Below are 17,724 nucleotides of genomic sequence, written 5' to 3'. Positions count from 1 at the left end.
CCCACCCCTCCCAATTGCTGTAAATTTTAAATTAAGGGGCTCTCAGGCAAAAATATGGGAGCAGGAAATAACAGTTATTTAATAGGGAAGGGAAATAAAGGATTAAATAACCAATGCAGTACACCAGAATAACACTGACAGTCAGAACCCAACCTGACACCCTGTGGGTCAGGGTGTTGGTGGCAGTCCCATTGGAATTGTGGCTGCAGCCCTCCTGCAGTGTCAGGGGTGGTTCTGCTGGAGCAGGGATCCTGTAGAGAAAGAAGGATGTATTCTTCCTCTGAAGATCCAGTGGGAGAGGCAGCTGCTGTTCCTCTGGGGAATCCAGTGGAGAAGCTGTGCTGGTGTTCCAGAATCTCCAGATTATATCCAGGTAGCAATGCTTGGCTCCTCCCTCTGTGCTCACATCTCCCAATGGGATGCTGTAGCTCTTATCAGCCATGCAGTGACATTCAATAGTCGAGGGAGATGTGAATGTGGCCACTCAAAGAGAGAGATAAGGCAAACTGCCCACTTGACAAAGGTCATCTGCCATACAGATGGTAATGGAAAACAACTTGCCTTGCAATCTGGAACACCACCTCATTCAGTGGCTGTCACCCTCAGCATCCCCTCATTCAGTGAGTGTCACCCTCAGCACCCTCTCATTCAGGCAGGGCTAGAACAGCTGGAGGAAGAGGCCCCAGTGACCAAGATCAGGTGTTCTCACTGGGAATGGATTTAAATGAATCCACGTTGATATTTCTCAAGGCCCAATATTTACATATGATGTATCTTAAAATTATTCCATTTTCATGGCTATGCTTGCATTCACACATCCTGACCTAGCCAGCAACAGTCAGCTTGCAACTGCCTGACCCCTTGGAAAATTTGATCCTAATTCTTTTCTAACACGTTCTGGGTGTGTGAATACAAGGTCATCATGGACTTGTTAGAGTAGCAATTTTTAAAATTAGAAGCCACTACAAATCACTTAGAAAAATCACCCTGTGTTTGAACGGGGCGTTGCCAATTGCCCAAATTTAATTTCAGTCCTGTTGGGTTTGGTTTCAGAGTCACACCCAAGATGGTTGGCCTCCTTTGTAATAATCCTGGGATTTGCGGCTGTTTTGGGATGAGGCAGTGAGGTGGTCAGTGGATCCAGGATATCTGGGTGCTGTCTGGGCTTGCAGGCAGCAGAGCCAGGGCAGAGCTGTGCCTGCCTCTCTCTGTCATAGTAATGGGCCCCCAGCTGGGTAATAATTACTATTGATTCCATGATTATCAGAAGGTTGATCTTTATTATGTTATTATTATTAAGAAACTCCTTGCTTTTATAGACAGTTTGATACACCTGGACCTAATTGGTCCGCAAATCTACACACCCTCACCATTGGCTAATTAAGAAACCACTTTTTGGTAAACAAATCTTTATAACACACTCTACACGATCACAACAGGTGTAGCAGGCGAGGATAAGATTGTTTCTCATCCTTTTTTCTGATTTTCTCACAGACTTTTCCCAGAAAGGCCTGGTAAAGTTGTAAAAAGCCCCAGAGCAGCCAGCACTGCCCTGCTGTGCTCCCAGGTGTCCCAACCCTTCCTCCTGTGTCCAGCATGGAGCTGTGACAGGGTCACATCCCACCCCAGCCATGGGGACACGCAGCCCCTGGGCCAGGGACAGGAGCAAATGGAAGGGGGTTGGTTCCCCTTCCTCAGAACACCGCTGTCAAGCCATAATTTTGCATTTACCAGTTTCCATGGAAACTTTCTAGCTCTCCAGTGAGAGGCCAAAGATGTGTGGTGCTGGAAGGGCTTCCTGCTGGCAAAACAAGCCCAGGGATAAACATTTTAAGGAAAGCTGAGCACCTGCCTCCTCCAGTGTCTGAGACTCCCTCAGAGCAAAGGGGTGAGCCCAAAGCATTCCCAGAATTGCTTCCCATCCCAGTTTCTGCTCCCTGCTGCCATTAAAATGTGCCTGTCTTGTGCTAGGAGCAGGCTGTGGAGACTGGGCTCCAGCAGCTGTTGAGCAGGAGCAAAAGGAAATGGCCTCAAGCAGTGCCAAGGGGGGTTTGGATGTTGGGGAAAACATCTTCACTGAAATGGGGGTCAGGCTTTGGAACAGGCTACCCAGGGAAGTGGTGGAAGTGTCCAAAAACTGTGTAGATGTGTCACTTGGGGACACATTGGTGACACATTGGTTCATTGGTGGCCTTGGCAGTGCTGGGGGAATGGTTGGACTCAGTGATCTCAGCGGGCTTTTCCAATGAAATGATTCTGCCATTCTGTGGGACAGTTCTGAGGTAATCACCCCTCAGTGAGCGTTTGCCCCTTGTTTAGCAGTGCAGGAACCCTTCCCTGAGAGCATCTGGGTGGGTCTGCGACATCCAGCCTGGCATTGCCACCTCTGTCCCCGTTGGCTGGGCCCCAGAGCTGAAAACCCTGAGGCAGAGTGTCTCCAGGCACTGGAGCTGCCTCTCTCTGGTCTTGACTGCATGGAACAAGCCCTGAAAACTGCTCAGAGCAGGCTGAGGGCTGAGAGAGCCCTCATGACTTTGATGTCTTCATTATGCAGCTGGTGGGGCCGAGTTTAGTGGAGGGACATGTGATATGGGTGTAGAGCATTACTTGCAGCGTGTTGGGAGGGGACTCCAGGGAAGGAGAAGCATCCCAAACTGTAAATCTCTGAAAGGACATCTTATTCTATAACAATTATTTTTGGAATAATGGGATTTATACATCTGGCTCCACTTAGAGATAACACTGGTCTCCAGATAATCCTCTGGGCTTCCCTTCAGCTCAGAGTGGGGATTTCAGAGGGCCAGAAATGGAGCACTGGGGAGGGACCTTCACAGGGAAAATGCACAGGGCAAAAACTTCTCAGGCTGTGCAGGATCATTTCAACTTCCAGGTGCACAGGATCATTTCTTTAGAAGTGCAATACCTAATAGATATTTCTGCTGGAGCCAGGCAAAAGGAGCCCTCCAGCAAAGTGATGTCCATTGTGTTTCCCTTGGCCCTGTGAGGCCCTGGCAGAGCTGGGCACAGCTGAAATCTGTCCCCAGCACTGAGATCTTTAGCGTGCAGAGGGTTAGGATGGGAGACAAGAACCTGGTTGCCCTCTGTGATTAATTCCTGTCTTTCCTCCCCATGTGTGTAAAGAGCCTGGAGGTTTCTACCTAGAAAGTATGACTGAAACACATTTTTTTTGGTGATTGGGTTTTTATCTGATCTCTAGAATAGGAGATCTCTTTCAAAGTAAGGGGTGTATATGTTGTAAGGAGGAGAGGAGCACTTAACTGCATGTCAGCTCTTCAGCTTTTCCATCAATCATTTCCCCTCTTCTTTTTAAACTTGCCGGCAAAACCTCTGGTGCCATCAGGCAGAGGAGTCAAGTTTTTTAATGGATATTTGCTGGAGGGAGGGGAACAATTCTGATTCCTCCTTTCTGAACTTCATGTTCCATCTGTAATTAGTGACAGGCTGGGGCAAGCCCGGCTTGCACGAAGGGGAAGCCTCTTTAAGGTGGAAGAAATTATTGGCTGTAATTTTATCTCCATCTCCATTGAAATGAAACACAGTTGATGGGAAACTCAGAGAAATTACCCAGAAAGAGCCTGTGGTAGTGGAAATCCAGCCTAGTGAATGGCTCTCCCCCCAAGCTGCCAAAGTGATGCCATTTTTGGCTGAGTGTGTCTGAGGTCTGACTGAGGCTCCCAAGAAGTTCAGGTTGGGTTTTGACTTTCTGACTATCCAAATTGTCATGTGCCAGCTGTGGAGGAAGCCAAGGGAGTTTTTGCTTGTGGAGGTGTAGAGAACTTTCCCCTGTTGAAGTCATGCTCAAGGCTCAGCCTGGGACATGCAGAGGTTCAGCAGGAGCCTGGGAGTCCCCAAGCTGTGCCTGTCCTTACAGCCCCTTCCCTTTGTGTGCTCTTCTACCAGGGGACACTGCTGGGGTGATGAAGGAGGCGTATCATTAGATTGGAGAGGGTTGGCAGTTCAGTTTGGGACAGGCTGACCATATGACATCCCCTGGGAGTGGTGTCCTACTTTCAGTATCACCAGGAATCCCTATTGTTAGCCTGTAAGTGGAGCCAAGGGATGCCCTCCTCTCCTGTTTCTGTACAGTAGTCCCTCAGGCCATGCCACTTGAGCAGATTCATTGCTGGGGTCTTCCTTGTAGGGCTCCCAGTTGTAGATTATTCCCCACCCACAATGAATGGGGCTGTGGTCTTCCCTGTACAGCTCACTGCACTGGAATGAAGGCCAAAAAAAAAAAATAATGCCAAAGCAGCAGGGGAAAGAGAGTGCCAATAAAGATAAATGATTTCCTAATTAAGCCTGGAGACAAGGAGGGGCAAAGAGGACTGTGGAAGCCTTGTGGGAGCCAGAGTGAACCCAAGCAGGCTATACCACCACTCTGGCAGGGGTCTTTGGGCTGACATTTTTAAACAAAGGAAAAAGCTCATTTGACAATGGATCTTGCAAGAGCAATTCCAGATGCCTTGAAGCAAAGACTCTTCTCAAGCACCGGTGTTGTTATAATCACCAGGGGAGCTGCTGCCTCGCTAACTCTCACCATGGCATTATGAGCCTCCGATATTTGGGATTTGGTTTTAGCTGCTGAAGGCACTTTATTGGAGGGGGGTGTGAAGGAGAGCATCTCCTTTGTTTGTTTGCTTGTTGTTTTAGAGGAGATGATGGACATCATCTTGGCCAATGCACCTGGGACTGAACCAGGGAATTTGAGAACTGAAAGGAGAAGCAGTTGGGTCTTGAGCTCAAACAATCCACAAACTTTGCAAGCTGGGGCTCCTGAGAGAGTCAGGGGATGGACATTTAATCAAACTTGACTGCATTATAGCTGCTAACAAGTCAGGGTCAGTTGCTGGGCTGCTTCAGCTGATGGACTCTGCAAACTTAGAGGTGGAAGGAGCTTTATGTGCCTGAAATTTGGTGTAGTTTTTCCAGCCATGTTGGCTGCTTACAAAAACAAAATAAAAATCTCTCTCTGCAGACCTTCGCCCACTGCGGTTGCAAAATGTCACAGATTAGGTGGAGGCCCTCCCTGAGACATGAGCTGAAATCCCATTCATCCTGTTTAAGTTAAAATGTTTTACCTTTGGGGAGGAGGGCTGGGGCTGCTGGCAGCTCACCCAGCACAGCACATCACAGACCTGCAGGCACGAATTTGCCATGGAGGAGACTCTGCTGAGGATCTGTGACATGGACCAGCTGCAGAAAATGGCCTGGGGAGAAAAGAATGACATGAGGAGACCCAGACCTTTATCTAGATCTCCTGCACACCCTGTGTATGACTACAGTGGTATTTCACAGGGGTTTTGAGCAATAGTTCCCTGCCCGTGTGAAGGTGCCATCCCTTTCCCATGATCTCTGTTCCCCAAAATGCTTTTTCCTGGTGTCAGTATTTGACCTCAGAGAGCATGGAGAGAGGAGCAGGGCATGCACAGGGAAGGTGTTGGGTTTGTAGATGGGCTTTCCTGTCTCAATGGAGACGAGCAGCCTGGCCCTGCTCATCTCCATTGCTGGGCTCTGTCCGGGGCTGTCCCCATGACAGCTGCTCTTAGTTTGGCACCTCTTTCTTCTCCTTGATTCTTTATAACTTTATGTGCTTTGCTTTAAAGGTCCTCTCAGGCTTTCCTCCCCACTCCCTGAAGTTTTGGTCCTGCCTCTGATTTGCCCAGCATATCAACCTCCACCCAGTATGTAATACACCTCCAAACTAGGACTTCTGTGCCTTGTCCCCAGCAGCACTGGCCCTCTTTTCCTTCCCTGCCACAGAACCAGCTCAGGGTTTGGTTGCTGAGGCAATGAGACCTGGGCACCCTGAGGGGCCTTGTCTCAGTATTGAGGTCACACACTCTTTGGGATAGCCAGGAATCTGTTCCACATTTGGTGCTGGGAAGTCCCTGGGAAGTCTTGGGACTGCTCCTGTATGAGATCACAGGAAGCAGGGAAAGAACCTGCTGGGAGCTGGCCTCAGAGCACTGCTCCAGGACCTACATTTTCTCAAAGAAATTAAAATCCTGGCATTGGGGCTGGAGGAAGCATCCATAGGATGGATCAATTGCCTTGAATTCCAGAAGTGATACAAGGGCCTTGCAGTGGCATTGGGTCTGTGCATCAGCCAGAGCCCCAAACTCAGCTTTTTCTCCTTTGTTGACCTCACACCCTGGCAGGTGCCACAGCCAGGGCTGGCACAGGGAGCAGCAGCAGCATTGCAGAGGGATTTGCCTCAGCACAGCAGCCACAAAGTCCACCCCAGGCCCTGGTGTGGTGGTGTCACTGACTCTGTTGCCCCACACCTCTCCCCATCTGCAGAACACCCCTGGCTGCCTTTGAGCCTGCAGGGGCTTGCACAAGTGACCCTGCTCTTTGGAGTGTACTTATTGATCCTGTCCCCTCCTGTTGACACTGGCCAGCCCAGAAGCAGCTCACCCTCACTCTGAGCCCAGTGTCAGTGTCAGCTCTGCACAGTGAGGACTGGGAGAGTCTTCCTCTTAAAATCAGCCTGTCCCCAGCCTGGGCACAGAGAGACCACAGCACTGCTGAGCACAGAAGGGGCAAATCTGCTTCTCAGGTTAGAACAGCACTTTAATGTTGGGGAACAGGGGTAGCAGAGAGCAGGTAGAATGGGCAGGGGATGGCTGGTCCTGTCCTGGGCACTCTGAGGACATTGCCTGTCCCCCACCACCCCAGCAGGGCAAGCACAGAGCGGGTCAGGAGATGATGTGAGGGGAGGAAGGGAGATAGAGAAGGGATGATGGCCAAGCTGAAAACTCCAAACCTTCCTGTCCTTACTCCTCTTGTCTGATTGCTTTGCTTGAGGGCATTTCTGTCCCTTTTCCCTTTTGTTCTTTCTGTAGCTGATACTGAGCTGGCCAGATGATGCTGTGGAGCACAGAAAACACTTGTTTTCCTCAAGCACTGTGAGCACAGCCACCCTGCCCAGCTCTGCCCAGCTCTGCTGAGCACAGCTGGAGGGCAGGGAACAGATCAGAGGGGCTGTGCAAGGGACAGAATGCTCCTGGCTGCTCCTGCCCTGCCAGACATGGCTTTGCCATGCCATCCCCACTCTGCCTTTGCATTGCAGTGATTCCCTCTGCCTGAATTAACCCACTGAGTGCTGGGGGTGATGGATGTGTCCCCCCAGAGCCCCAGTGGGGCTGCCCAGCGCTCGATTGCTGCTGGGCAGCACTTGTGGTTTGTAAGCTGGATATCCTGTCTTCTTGCCAATCATTAACCTGTTCTTCCAGGGCAAATGCAGCTGGGTGAGAGTGCCAGGGCAGCACGTAGGCAACAATTAAATCCCTGGCAAGATGCAAGCAGAGCACGTTACAGCAATTGCTGGCACTCCTGCTCTCGGCAATGCCAGTGTGCTTCCTGCTGCAAACAGAGGGAAGGGAGTTAATGGGTGACCACAGCAGGGCAGCCAGCGTGTCCTTTGCAAGGGTCATGTTTGGGAATTTCCTTTTCCTGTGGTTTCAGGTGTGTTTACTATGTGCAGTGCTCTCCATTGACAGTTTTGGGGCCACATGTGGGGTAGTCTCCAAGTTCTCTTCACCAGCTCATTCCTTGACTTCTTTGTTACTTATGTGTTAGCTCCCCTATTTTTAGAAGATTAAGAAACCACTGCAACAGTAGTAATCCTGGAGCTGTTCTTGTCCAGAAGGATGCAGAAGTGGCTGAACTCACACAGGGAGCACGGAGCCCTCAGTGTAGGTGTCACAGGGGTAGCTCATGGCAGCTGCTCTGCTGATCCCCTGCTCTGACAGGAATGGCTTGGTGAGGAGATGACCTGGGAAGATGGCCCCATTTCCACTTGGCAGTAGGTAAGAGGGGGAAAATGATTCAAGCTTGACCAGAGTGCTGGTGGGAACATGCCTGCTGTCATAGGAAGTTCCTCCTTGGCTCAGATGCAGGGCCTGTTTCTTCTCCTCTCACTGCACTGCAGGCCTCAGGCCCTGAGCTCACATTTAGATGTCTAAATTACAGCCGATGAGGACACCCTTCCCAGCCAGAATCTGCCAGGATCTTTGTGTAGGTCCTGGCCAAGGGCTGATCTCCCTGTTTCCCATTGTAGTCTGGAGATTGGCACTGAAGAGGGTGATTTACTCATCCCTCCAAACTGCCCTCTGGGGGACTCTTTTCTCTTGGCCAGAAAGGTATTTTGGGGGATCTTCTTTTGGCCAGGCTGAAGGTCTCCTTGTGAATCCTATTCCTCAGAGCCTGCAGACAGCACATTCCCCGTGGCTCATCCCTCCACTGGCACTACAGGAGATAATTAGTGCGTGGCTAAGTCATATGTGCTGAGGGTCAGGCAAGACAATGAGGCACATTTTCCCCTGGAGTAAAGAGATGTCAACAGAGTTGCACTGCAGCGAAATGATGGGATCTGTCAGTGACCCTGGCCCTTTCACTGAGCAAACAGCCCGGGGCAGAGCCCTCCTCCAGAAGAATGGCATGGTCTGGCAGCCAGGCACCCTTGTGAACGCACACATGGGGCTCTCCCAGGGCTGCTGTCCCGAGGAGCCTTCATCCCACACCTCTGGGCCCACAGTAACTCCTTGGAGGCCACTGCTTGGTGTGGCTGTGAAATCAGCCCTTGGGAGAACAAAGTACCTGGGGACAGCAGCAGGAGGAACACAGCTTGGAAAAGATGATTTCCAATAGAGTTTTGGGGTATTTCAGGAGCACTTGGAGATAGTAAAATAGATCAGAACCAGAGTGGTCACCCTTGGTACACACAGATCAGGTGAGGACTTGTCCATCTGACATCCTTAAGCTCAGTTCTTCCAATGCACAGGATTATCCATGTTAATTAAAGGCCCATGGTTAATACTGTGAGGCAAAATATCTCTCTGGCTGTTTCCTGTTTCAGTGCTTCTTAAAATGGGGAAATTCTCTTTGCATTTATGCTCCACATGAAAGGGGATCCAGATCTCCAACCTTCATCTCCTTTCCCCTGAGTCTGTCACAGACATTATACAGCAGTGTGGAGACCAAGAGGGACCACACCATTGGCCTGGGCTATGAAAAGCAAGAAAAAAAAATCTTGCTTTTTCAAGGGCATCTTCCAGTACAGAATAATTTCAACCAATTGTGATGGCAAAAATAAGCTCTTTTGACAGTACAAGTCTTGTGCATTAAAACAAAGTAATCCCCTTTGGTTTCACCTTGATGTTGCTATGCTCCAAATGCCAACATCACTCTTTATTCTGCTCACATTCCTCTCCAGTTTCAGGTAAAAGACCAAATGTCTCTCACCCTCTTGCTGGAGCTGAGTCTGTCAAGTGTGGCTCCTTTTGTGCCACTCCCTAACACATCTTTGGGACTTACACCCCCTTATCTGTAAAAAATCACATACCTAGGTGATATTCTAATGCAGAAATGGATTTTTCCAGTTGCTCCACCTGGTGAAATGTGCTGTAGACTGAGATTGCCATGCAGCCAATGACCATTAGAACATCTGTGCTCTGGCAGCTGAAGGCAGCGTGTCCATTGATGCTCTCAGTTCTGCCCTGGCAGAGAGCCCCAGCATGCTGATGTGCCAGGCTGGTGTTTTCTGTGGACTCTGAGTTAGAGCCTTGCTCTTCCAAGCTGCTTTCAGCATGTGCTGCCTGCACTGCAGCCTGCTATGTGAAACAAATGGTGTATTCTGGCAGAGAGGGTTGAGACAGCTGGGAGAAAGTAATGGCTGGGCTGGGAGCAGACTTGGAGCTGCATTCTGGAGCCATCTCACTCTTTTGATGAGCATTTCCACACTTTCCTCTATGGAGGGAGTGGGGAACATGCTCCTGAACAAGGTGCTGCAGCCCAGCAGAGCTCAGGCACCCTTTGTGCCTCCCAGCAAGGTGCAGGAAGCAACAGGCACAGGGCAGCAACAGGCACTGGGTGCCCTTAAATGTCCTTAAATGCCTCTCTCTGGTGCATTAACTGGCTCCAGAGCAGCACAGAGTGAGGGCCACCATGCCCAGGGCTGTCACAGGCTGTGCTCAGAGACTTGGGAACACTCAGAGAAGTGTGTTGTGCTGGGAGTGAAGGCAGAATCACCCCTCTTATTTAGGCTCCCATGTTGGATTGTGTTGCACAAATGGATTGGGGGAGACCTACAGTCAGGGATTCAAGAGATCTTTGCATACTGTCAACATCCATTTAGAAATTGCTCCACATGTGGCCCCAGCTCATGCAATTGAGCCCTTGACCGCATCCTGTAAAACAGGGCAGCGCCTGTTTCCTGGGAGCTCTACCAAGTCGTCTCCAAGTGCTTTTAATTTACCAATATAACTAGTGAGATGTTCCTGCTGCGTCCTTGCGCCGTGCCTCCCAGGAGAACAGCTTGTCAGGGTGTTAAAAAGATGCCAGTGTGCTTCTGTGAAGGGCTTCCTATGGACAATGATTTGCACATCCCAAAGAAAAGTCCTTCTCGGATGACACGTGGAACATTGCAGCTATGTCCGAGGCTGATGGTTATTTTCCACATAAATGGAATTATATTTGCCTTCAGCAACATTGGCCACTGGGACTTCTTTCTAAAGCTGGCAGCGCTTCCAAGTCTCTAAATAAAGTGACACAGACCTGAGGTGAAAGCTTGGGGTGGAAAGCAAATAGAGATGTTCTCATGAGAAGGAGCAGACAGGGTGGGTTGTGATAAGATGGCTACAATGGAAGAAAATGTAGAAAACCAGAGGGTCTCATGTGGGAGTCCCACTGTGGTCTCATGAGTGGCACTCAGTGTGTGTTGAAGGCTCCTATAGATCCCTGTTAAACTGGGCAACAAAAGGTTTTGCCTGTTAGTCATCCCAGAGAATGAGTCACAGCCAGTGGGAAAGGCGATGCTCCTTCAGCAGCACCACAGAGCTCTGCTGCAGAGATCTGCCTCTCCTGTGGAGGGGCACGGGCTGGTGTTGGGGAAGATGAAACAGGAAAGCCTTATAAATATGATTGTCTGGCAAAAGATTGTAAGAATATAGAAACTATAAGCGAGATTGAAATGAAAGCAAGCTTTGAGATACCTCAGTTACTGAACAACTGGAAAACAATGGTGTGGCTGGCTGAAGGTAATCCCCTTTTGATGGAACAACACCCTCTGCTTGCAGACAGGTCCAAGAGTCAGAGCAGACCCTACAGCTTGGCAGAAGGGGCCCAAAGAGGAGTTTTTAGGGTTTAAAAAGTAACACAGTATGGTAATGTAATGATTCTTATAGGCTGTATGTAAATGCTGTAGGATTTGTATCTTGTACTAGATTGGTTAGTGAGAATTAGAATATTCAACACAGAAGAAGATTTATTGTATTGTAACGGGAACCTCGCTCTCTTGCCCCTTTTACTCTCTTACCTTTTTACTCTCTTACCCTCTCATCCTCTCTACCCCTCTCTTCTCTCAGGCTGGGAAGTGATACAAGGCTGGGAGGTGACACAGGCTGTAAAGTGACATGGGCAGTTGTCACGCTCACCCTCTCCTGCTCTTTCAAGGCACATCTGGCTGCTCAGATGAGTGTGTGCAGCTCAGCCACACATGTCTGTAGTCCATTGGAGTGTGGATTTGGGGGACGCAAGGTGTCTGCCCTTTTTTTAGGTCGAGCTGAAGCTGTCAGTGATATATCCAGGGCAAACCCCAGGGAGTGGATGTGCAGGGTGGTGAGGGGTGAGTCCCCCTGGGTGCTGTGGGTGTTTGTGCTGAATGCAGATGGTGGAGCACTGACTGCTCAGCATCCCTGACTGCTGAGGAAGGTGCAGAACAGGCATCTCCTCGCCACATCTCTGTTGGGCAGGCCGATCCCACTGTCCATCAGTAAATTGGCTCTTTTCCAGTGTGGAAAGCCTGTGCTGTAGTGCTGGGACTCTGGGCCTCAGCTCCTCATGAGACTTTCTGTGTGAATGAGAGCAGGTGTCAGACCAAACCGCACAACAGGCTCAGAGCAGTGGGTTCAGAGGGAGGTGTTCTCCTAGCAAATCCTGGGAAGGGACTTGTCCAAATCCTATCCAGGCTATTCAGCAAGATCAGGAAGCCCATCCTGTCAAGCAGGGGCAACCCTCCAGGGCCAGGAATGGTTGTCACTTCATGAGGTTGGTCACCAATGCAGTAAGAAATGTCTGCTGTACTTTCCAACAGAAAGATTTCCAGACTGCAGTTCAACAAGGTGAAGCTTGAAGATGCTGGGGAGTACAGCTGCGAAGCCGAGAACGTTTTAGGGAAAGACACCGCCAAAGGCAGCCTGAATGTGAAAAGTGGTAAGTGAAGAAGCCAGCAAATGTCTCGAGCTGTCTGCCATTCCACAGAAAGGCTCTGCTCATGGTCTGTCTTGTATTTTGTTTCATGCTTTCAGGATATCGAGTGAAACAATCTTGGGAGATAAGAAAAATGCAGCTTAGCATAAATATTTATCTTTGTTATCTGTCACTGGCAATGTGGTTAATTTACATTTTAAATAAACTTACAGTCTATGTATTTTTTTTTTAAAAAGGGGTAAGGAGGAAAGAAAGCTGGTGGGCTTGATGTTTTCATTTTTTAAAGAATTTCTGAGAAGCAAAACTCACCAGAAGACAAGTAATTAGACCATAGCTTTGTGATGAGTGAAGTTGCTTCTGGTTTTCATCCTAGAATGTGTGCTCCATCTCTTAGAGCTCAGCGGATGGAGTCTGAGGTTAGGTGGTTTTATTATTATCTTGGTCATAATAATTATATTGCTTAACACGCTGGTTTGGATGCACCCTCCGGCTCAGAAAGTCCCTACAGTGGCTGCCAGAAGCTGGGAGGGCACAGCTGGGAGGGGGTGACTGTGTTTCCTAAGCTCTTCCTCCTGCCATTCACAAGGGGCACTGTGGCAGCCCGGGCTGTGAGCTGGGCTCTGCAGCCTTTGCTGGGATCCAGGATTTTGTTCTCATCCCATGTGAAGGAAGGTAGCTTGCTCCTGCTGCTTTCTGGCAGTATTTTCTCTCTTACTTCAGTGTGTTTGCCATCCTGAATCTTTTGTTCTGTGGAGCTTCAGCATCACACAGCCTCCCCCTGCCTGCTCAGTCCCAGTGCTGGCAGGGTCTGCAGGAAGGCCACCCTTGCTCACACCTCCCTGCCTTCATCCTCCGTGTCTGTGAACTCAGCCCTGCTGCTCTGCTGGGGTTATTTCCATTTCTGACAGGAAAGGTGTCCCCAGTAAAAAACTGAGGCAATGATCTCATTTTAAATTTCTTGCCTCACTCTCTGGCTGTCTCACGTCACATTAACTACTCCTGTGTGATGGGAGCTGCATGTGCAACCTCCCTTCCCACTGTGCAGCCATCAGAGCCCTGTCTGCTGCTCTGCTGCCCCTTCCCCAGCACCAGAAACCCTCCCACAGGAGGAAGAGAGAGGTTGAGCAGTGCCAGTGCCTGCTGCAGGGCCCTGACCTGCACACCTGGTAAATGCACAGCAGGGAAATGCACACAGGGAAATGCACACCAAGGAAATGCACACAGGGAAATGCACACCTGGCCACTGTAGGGCAGGCAGCACCTGCCAGGGTGCTCAGGAAGCCACCCTGTGTGACAAGGACCCTCCCAGCAGGGATGGGCTCACTCCTGAGCTGCCCAGAAATGTGCTAAGACCTGAAAACCCACGAAAGACACCAAAGATCTCTCTGTGAATCTGGGGGTTCTCTGCCTGGACGATCCACGCTCTCAGCCTCGCCAACGTGCCCTTGGCTCGCTGCTCATCTGCAGGCACACCTTAGCACAGCAGGGCCATCTGAGCCCCGACAAGGGCAGCCCAGGTGATGCTGATCCCTGGAGGCTTTTGTGGCCCCGTCACCCCTTTTTTCACCTTTTTTCACCACTTTTTTTTCCCCTCTTTCCCCTGCAGCTACTCAGAGTTAAGCAGCCTTCCCCACTATGCAGGCATGTGCTCTCCTGGAGTATTCCTGTCCCCTCACTGCTCAGCCTTCCTGGGGCCTTGCAAACTTTCCTCACTTCTTCTGTGACACCTCTGAGTACAAAACTCCTCAGGGCACCTGAATCCACACATGTGTTGTCCCCTGTTTCTTCTTCCACGGGATCCTTAGCACTGATCCTGTTGTGGCTTCCATTGCAAAGTGCTCTTTGCTCTATTCCAGCACCACTTTTCCGTTTCAGAAAAGCAGCTTTTCAGCCATACAGATCTGCTGCAAGTCACCAAAACCACCACATCTTTGGAGAGAGTGGCTGCAGAGCAGAGACCCCTTGGCACTTAGGAAATGCCCCTCAGCCAAACCCTCCCCTCACCCCTCCTCTACAATTCCAGCATTTCCACAAAATTCCCAGCTCAGAAATAAATGCTTTTGCATTGAGAAACTTTGTGAGGGTGTTAATTTCTGAGGAAATGCTTCTGGACTTAGTCAAAATATACTGCAACATATTGCAGATTTTATGACTTTGAAGTAAATTAGATGCTTTCTTAGAAAAATATCCCATTTCCCAGTTCTCATCATTGAATAGTCTAATGTTGATATCACATAGCCCTGAGGGCACAGTTGAGGTGGGACTGTTTCAGATTCTTTTTTCCTCAGAAAATTTCTAGGCATCTCCTCAATTTCCCTGCCACTTATCAAACACTGCAGAAAAAATCAAGTTGTACAAAAGAATTCTTTCTGCCTCTAGCTCTTTGTGGTGGTCTGGCAGGGTGGTCAGGCTCCTGGGGCTTCCTCCTTTGTGCATCCAGAGGGTGTGAGGGACTTCTCCAGAGATGCTGGTGCTGCCAGCAGGGTTGAGCAGAGCATTCTGTGGGCATTGGGGTTCCCAGTATCCTGGTTCAAAAAGAGGAAATAACTCCCAGTGCTTGTCCCCCCTAATCCTGGGGTCCTTCCTTCAACTGTTTCCTGTTCCTCCACCTCTGGTCCAAGCATTAATTTGTGCTGCAGAACCTCACGTGGGATGGAGGCTCTTCAGAAAACCCCACCTTTTCTTAAACCCCACATTTTCCCCACTACCACATCCTGCCATCCCATCTTTGCACTCTTGTGGCCATCAGGGCTAAGGAAACCTCCCACATTTTCACTCATCTCCTGCCAGGTGAGCCCTGAGCCATCTCTGCCTCTTCATTGTGACACGAGGCCCTTCCCAGCGAGGGGACACGGTGCCATCCCCTGCAGGGACACTCTTGTCCTGCCTCTGGCACCCCAATCCATGCCCTGCCCAAAGCTGCGCTGACACTTGGCAGCCCCAGCCTGTGCCCCCAGCAGCACCTGCCCCTCTGCTCCTCCCCACAGTACCTAAGCCCGCCCTGCTCTGCTCAAAGGAGATTATTTTGTTCACTACTTTCTTACCTTAATTTCCCCAGGAACAACGAAAGCACCACAAGTCTTACCAGCCTCAGAAACTAAAATAGTTGTTATGGAAGAAGAGTGTAAGTACCTCTCCCCCACTCCCCCCATACAGCTGCTTTCCCCTGATTTGTTTGCTATTATGAGACATTTTGCATAAATGCTTTATTGCCTCCTGGAATCTTCTTTAATCACTCCTTCTGTCTGATTTTTCCCAAAGCCACTGGTCTTTCTTTCCCTAGATCTTTTAAAAAAATCTGATTTATATTGCTGGTGTCTATCTTGGAGAGGGAGAATTTGATAATTATTGCAATGGCAGCTTGAAGAGCATGCTACTTAAAATTGCAGCTGAAGTTCAAGCACTCCCAGCTCTTTCAGTACATGGAGTTATTGGTATTTGCAAGATGTGCTTGTTATGGCCTTTGATTTAGCAGGGTTTTCTTTTATGACTTTGCTTTTGTGTTTGGGATTTTTTTTGAGGATAGTTGATCAAACTAAAGCAGGCTGTAGGAAGTACAAGAAAAAAGACAAGAGTCTTCTTAGCATAGGTAATAAGAAAATTGCAGAAAATCCATCCATGCCCTGCCATCCCATTTTTTCCCGAGTCTCCAGAAAGCAAGAACAGATTTCCCCAAATCCTTAATTTGATTTATTGTGGCTGAAATGCTTTTTAGCATTCCCTCCTACTCAGTTGTCCCAAAAGCAGTAGAAAATGGGCACAGAGCAATAAAAACCAAGGAGGGGATACAAGTGTAGATTAGAATCCTGGTGCCTGGACATTGGCTCAGCAATTCCTGGTGGAGGGTGTTTGGTCTGTGTCAGGGGGTCTCTCCCCACTGGGAGCCACCAGGATCCTGGCAAAAGCCCTGGGAAGGCAGGAGCAGGCAGGGATTTTTATTTTTGTGTGTTTCCATCCCAGCTGCAGATGCCCAGAGCTGAGAGTACAGCTGGCTGTGCCTCCCTGTTGGCAGTTCTGCTCTGCAGATTTTATGGGGATGTTTCCTCCTTTAAAAGCTCAGTCTTTTATGAATTTAAAGGAAATCTGATTGCAGCCACAGCAGGCACTGGCCAGGTATTCTTTAAAAGCTTTTCTGATTAGAAAACTGCACTTAAATTGTGCTCTTTGTAGTGCTTAGCCTTGCACTGCACTAGGGATGCCAAGCTGAGATGCAGCATCATTAATGCCATGGCCACATCATCCTTCCCCAGGATTTTCCCTTTGCTTTCACCAGAAGAGATCCATGCTACTTATTTGCATCATATTAGATTAATTTTATTTTCTTAAAAGCCAAATCTCAGAAAGGACACATAGAAATTTCCCCTTTTGGAAAATTTCTTTGCTCTGTGGGTGGATCATCACATTCTTTGTTTTTCCTAATGATGGGAAGAGATGGCACAGTCCCCACAGTTAAAGCTGTAACTCACTTTTTCCTTCACATTCCTTTTTTGCAATATCTCCCAAGTGTTATCTGAATAACTCAGAATCTCTCTGATTTTTATGGTGATGGATGTTTTATCAGAGAATTGCACGTGTGCACAGCATATGGGGAGGTGATGAAGATATTGTGGGGTGGGATGATCTGGAGAGCAGACAAGTATCTCATTCTTGTAAAAGTCTTGCATTTCTTTTCAATATCTATAGTCAGAGTCACCTGTAGGTTGTCCCTACTCTTGCTGTTTCACTGAAATCTTGTAAATCACTTGCTGGATTTTAAACACTGATGCCCCCAGTACCTGGTTTGTGAATAGCAGGAGGTTCCACTCAGCTTCATTTGTGCTGCAGTAGCCTCATTGGTGGTGAAAATGTTAAATGAGACTTTGTTTTGTGCTTGTCACAGGCTGAGCCTGTGCAGTTGGGTGGCCACAGTGGCTCAGCTCACAGGCAGGAACTTGCAGGGGTGTGGAAACTCGATCCTGTGCCCTGACAGGAAGGTCCTTTCTGCTCATTTCAACATCAGAGAGCCCAGAATGGCAACGTGATCCTGTCACAGAGCAGCATGAGGCAGCTAAACAAGGCTCAGGAGTCTGTGCACATGTTGGGTAAACAGGATAGGAACCAGTGCTGACATTTAGAGCATTCTGATGGAGGCAGAAATGGAAGAAGGGTCAGAGAAATCTGGAGAGCATTCTGAGATGGACGGGTTATGCAGGACAGAGCTAGTCAAACCCTCTCAATGTTTAATTTTACAAAGGTGAGATAAAGTTTGAAGTCTCTGAGAAGGTCAGGTAATCCCTTGTGCTTGTTTTCTGCTGTTGAGCTCTCTTCTAGCTCCTTCCCTTGACTTCAACAAGCAGGTGAAGCCCTGAGGGTAAGGAGAGAACACAGGCCAGGTGGAGGAAGCGTGGTTTGGATGCTGTCAGGGTGCAGGAGGCTGTGCCAGTGGTGGGCAGGTGCTCTAAACCAGCATGTGGATCATTGAGGCTGCTCCTCTGGACTCTGCTTGTGCTCCTG

At 49.1% G+C, this 17,724-nt stretch overlaps 1 protein-coding gene across 4 annotated transcripts in view; it reads left to right on the top strand.

Moving 5' to 3' along the window:
- NRG2 (neuregulin 2) overlaps positions 1 to 17,724 on the top strand; it is a 157,383-nt gene that overhangs the window by 102,317 nt on the left and 37,342 nt on the right. For all 4 annotated transcript variants that reach the window (XM_054287695.1, XM_054287694.1, XM_054287693.1 and 1 more), the window contains exon 3: positions 12,116 to 12,234. In XM_054287695.1, the coding sequence (XP_054143670.1) occupies positions 12,116 to 12,234 (119 nt within the window). The remainder of the gene's footprint in view (positions 1 to 12,115; positions 12,235 to 17,724) is intronic.

Source organism: Melozone crissalis, unplaced genomic scaffold (genome assembly GCF_028551555.1).
Source record: "Melozone crissalis strain CALT ecotype California unplaced genomic scaffold, PUWL_Pcris_2 ptg000061l_1, whole genome shotgun sequence".
Classification (NCBI taxonomy): Eukaryota; Metazoa; Chordata; class Aves; order Passeriformes; family Passerellidae; genus Melozone; species Melozone crissalis.
Note: the sequence above shows the minus strand (reverse complement) of the source record. Positions and strands in the feature narration are given on the sequence as shown.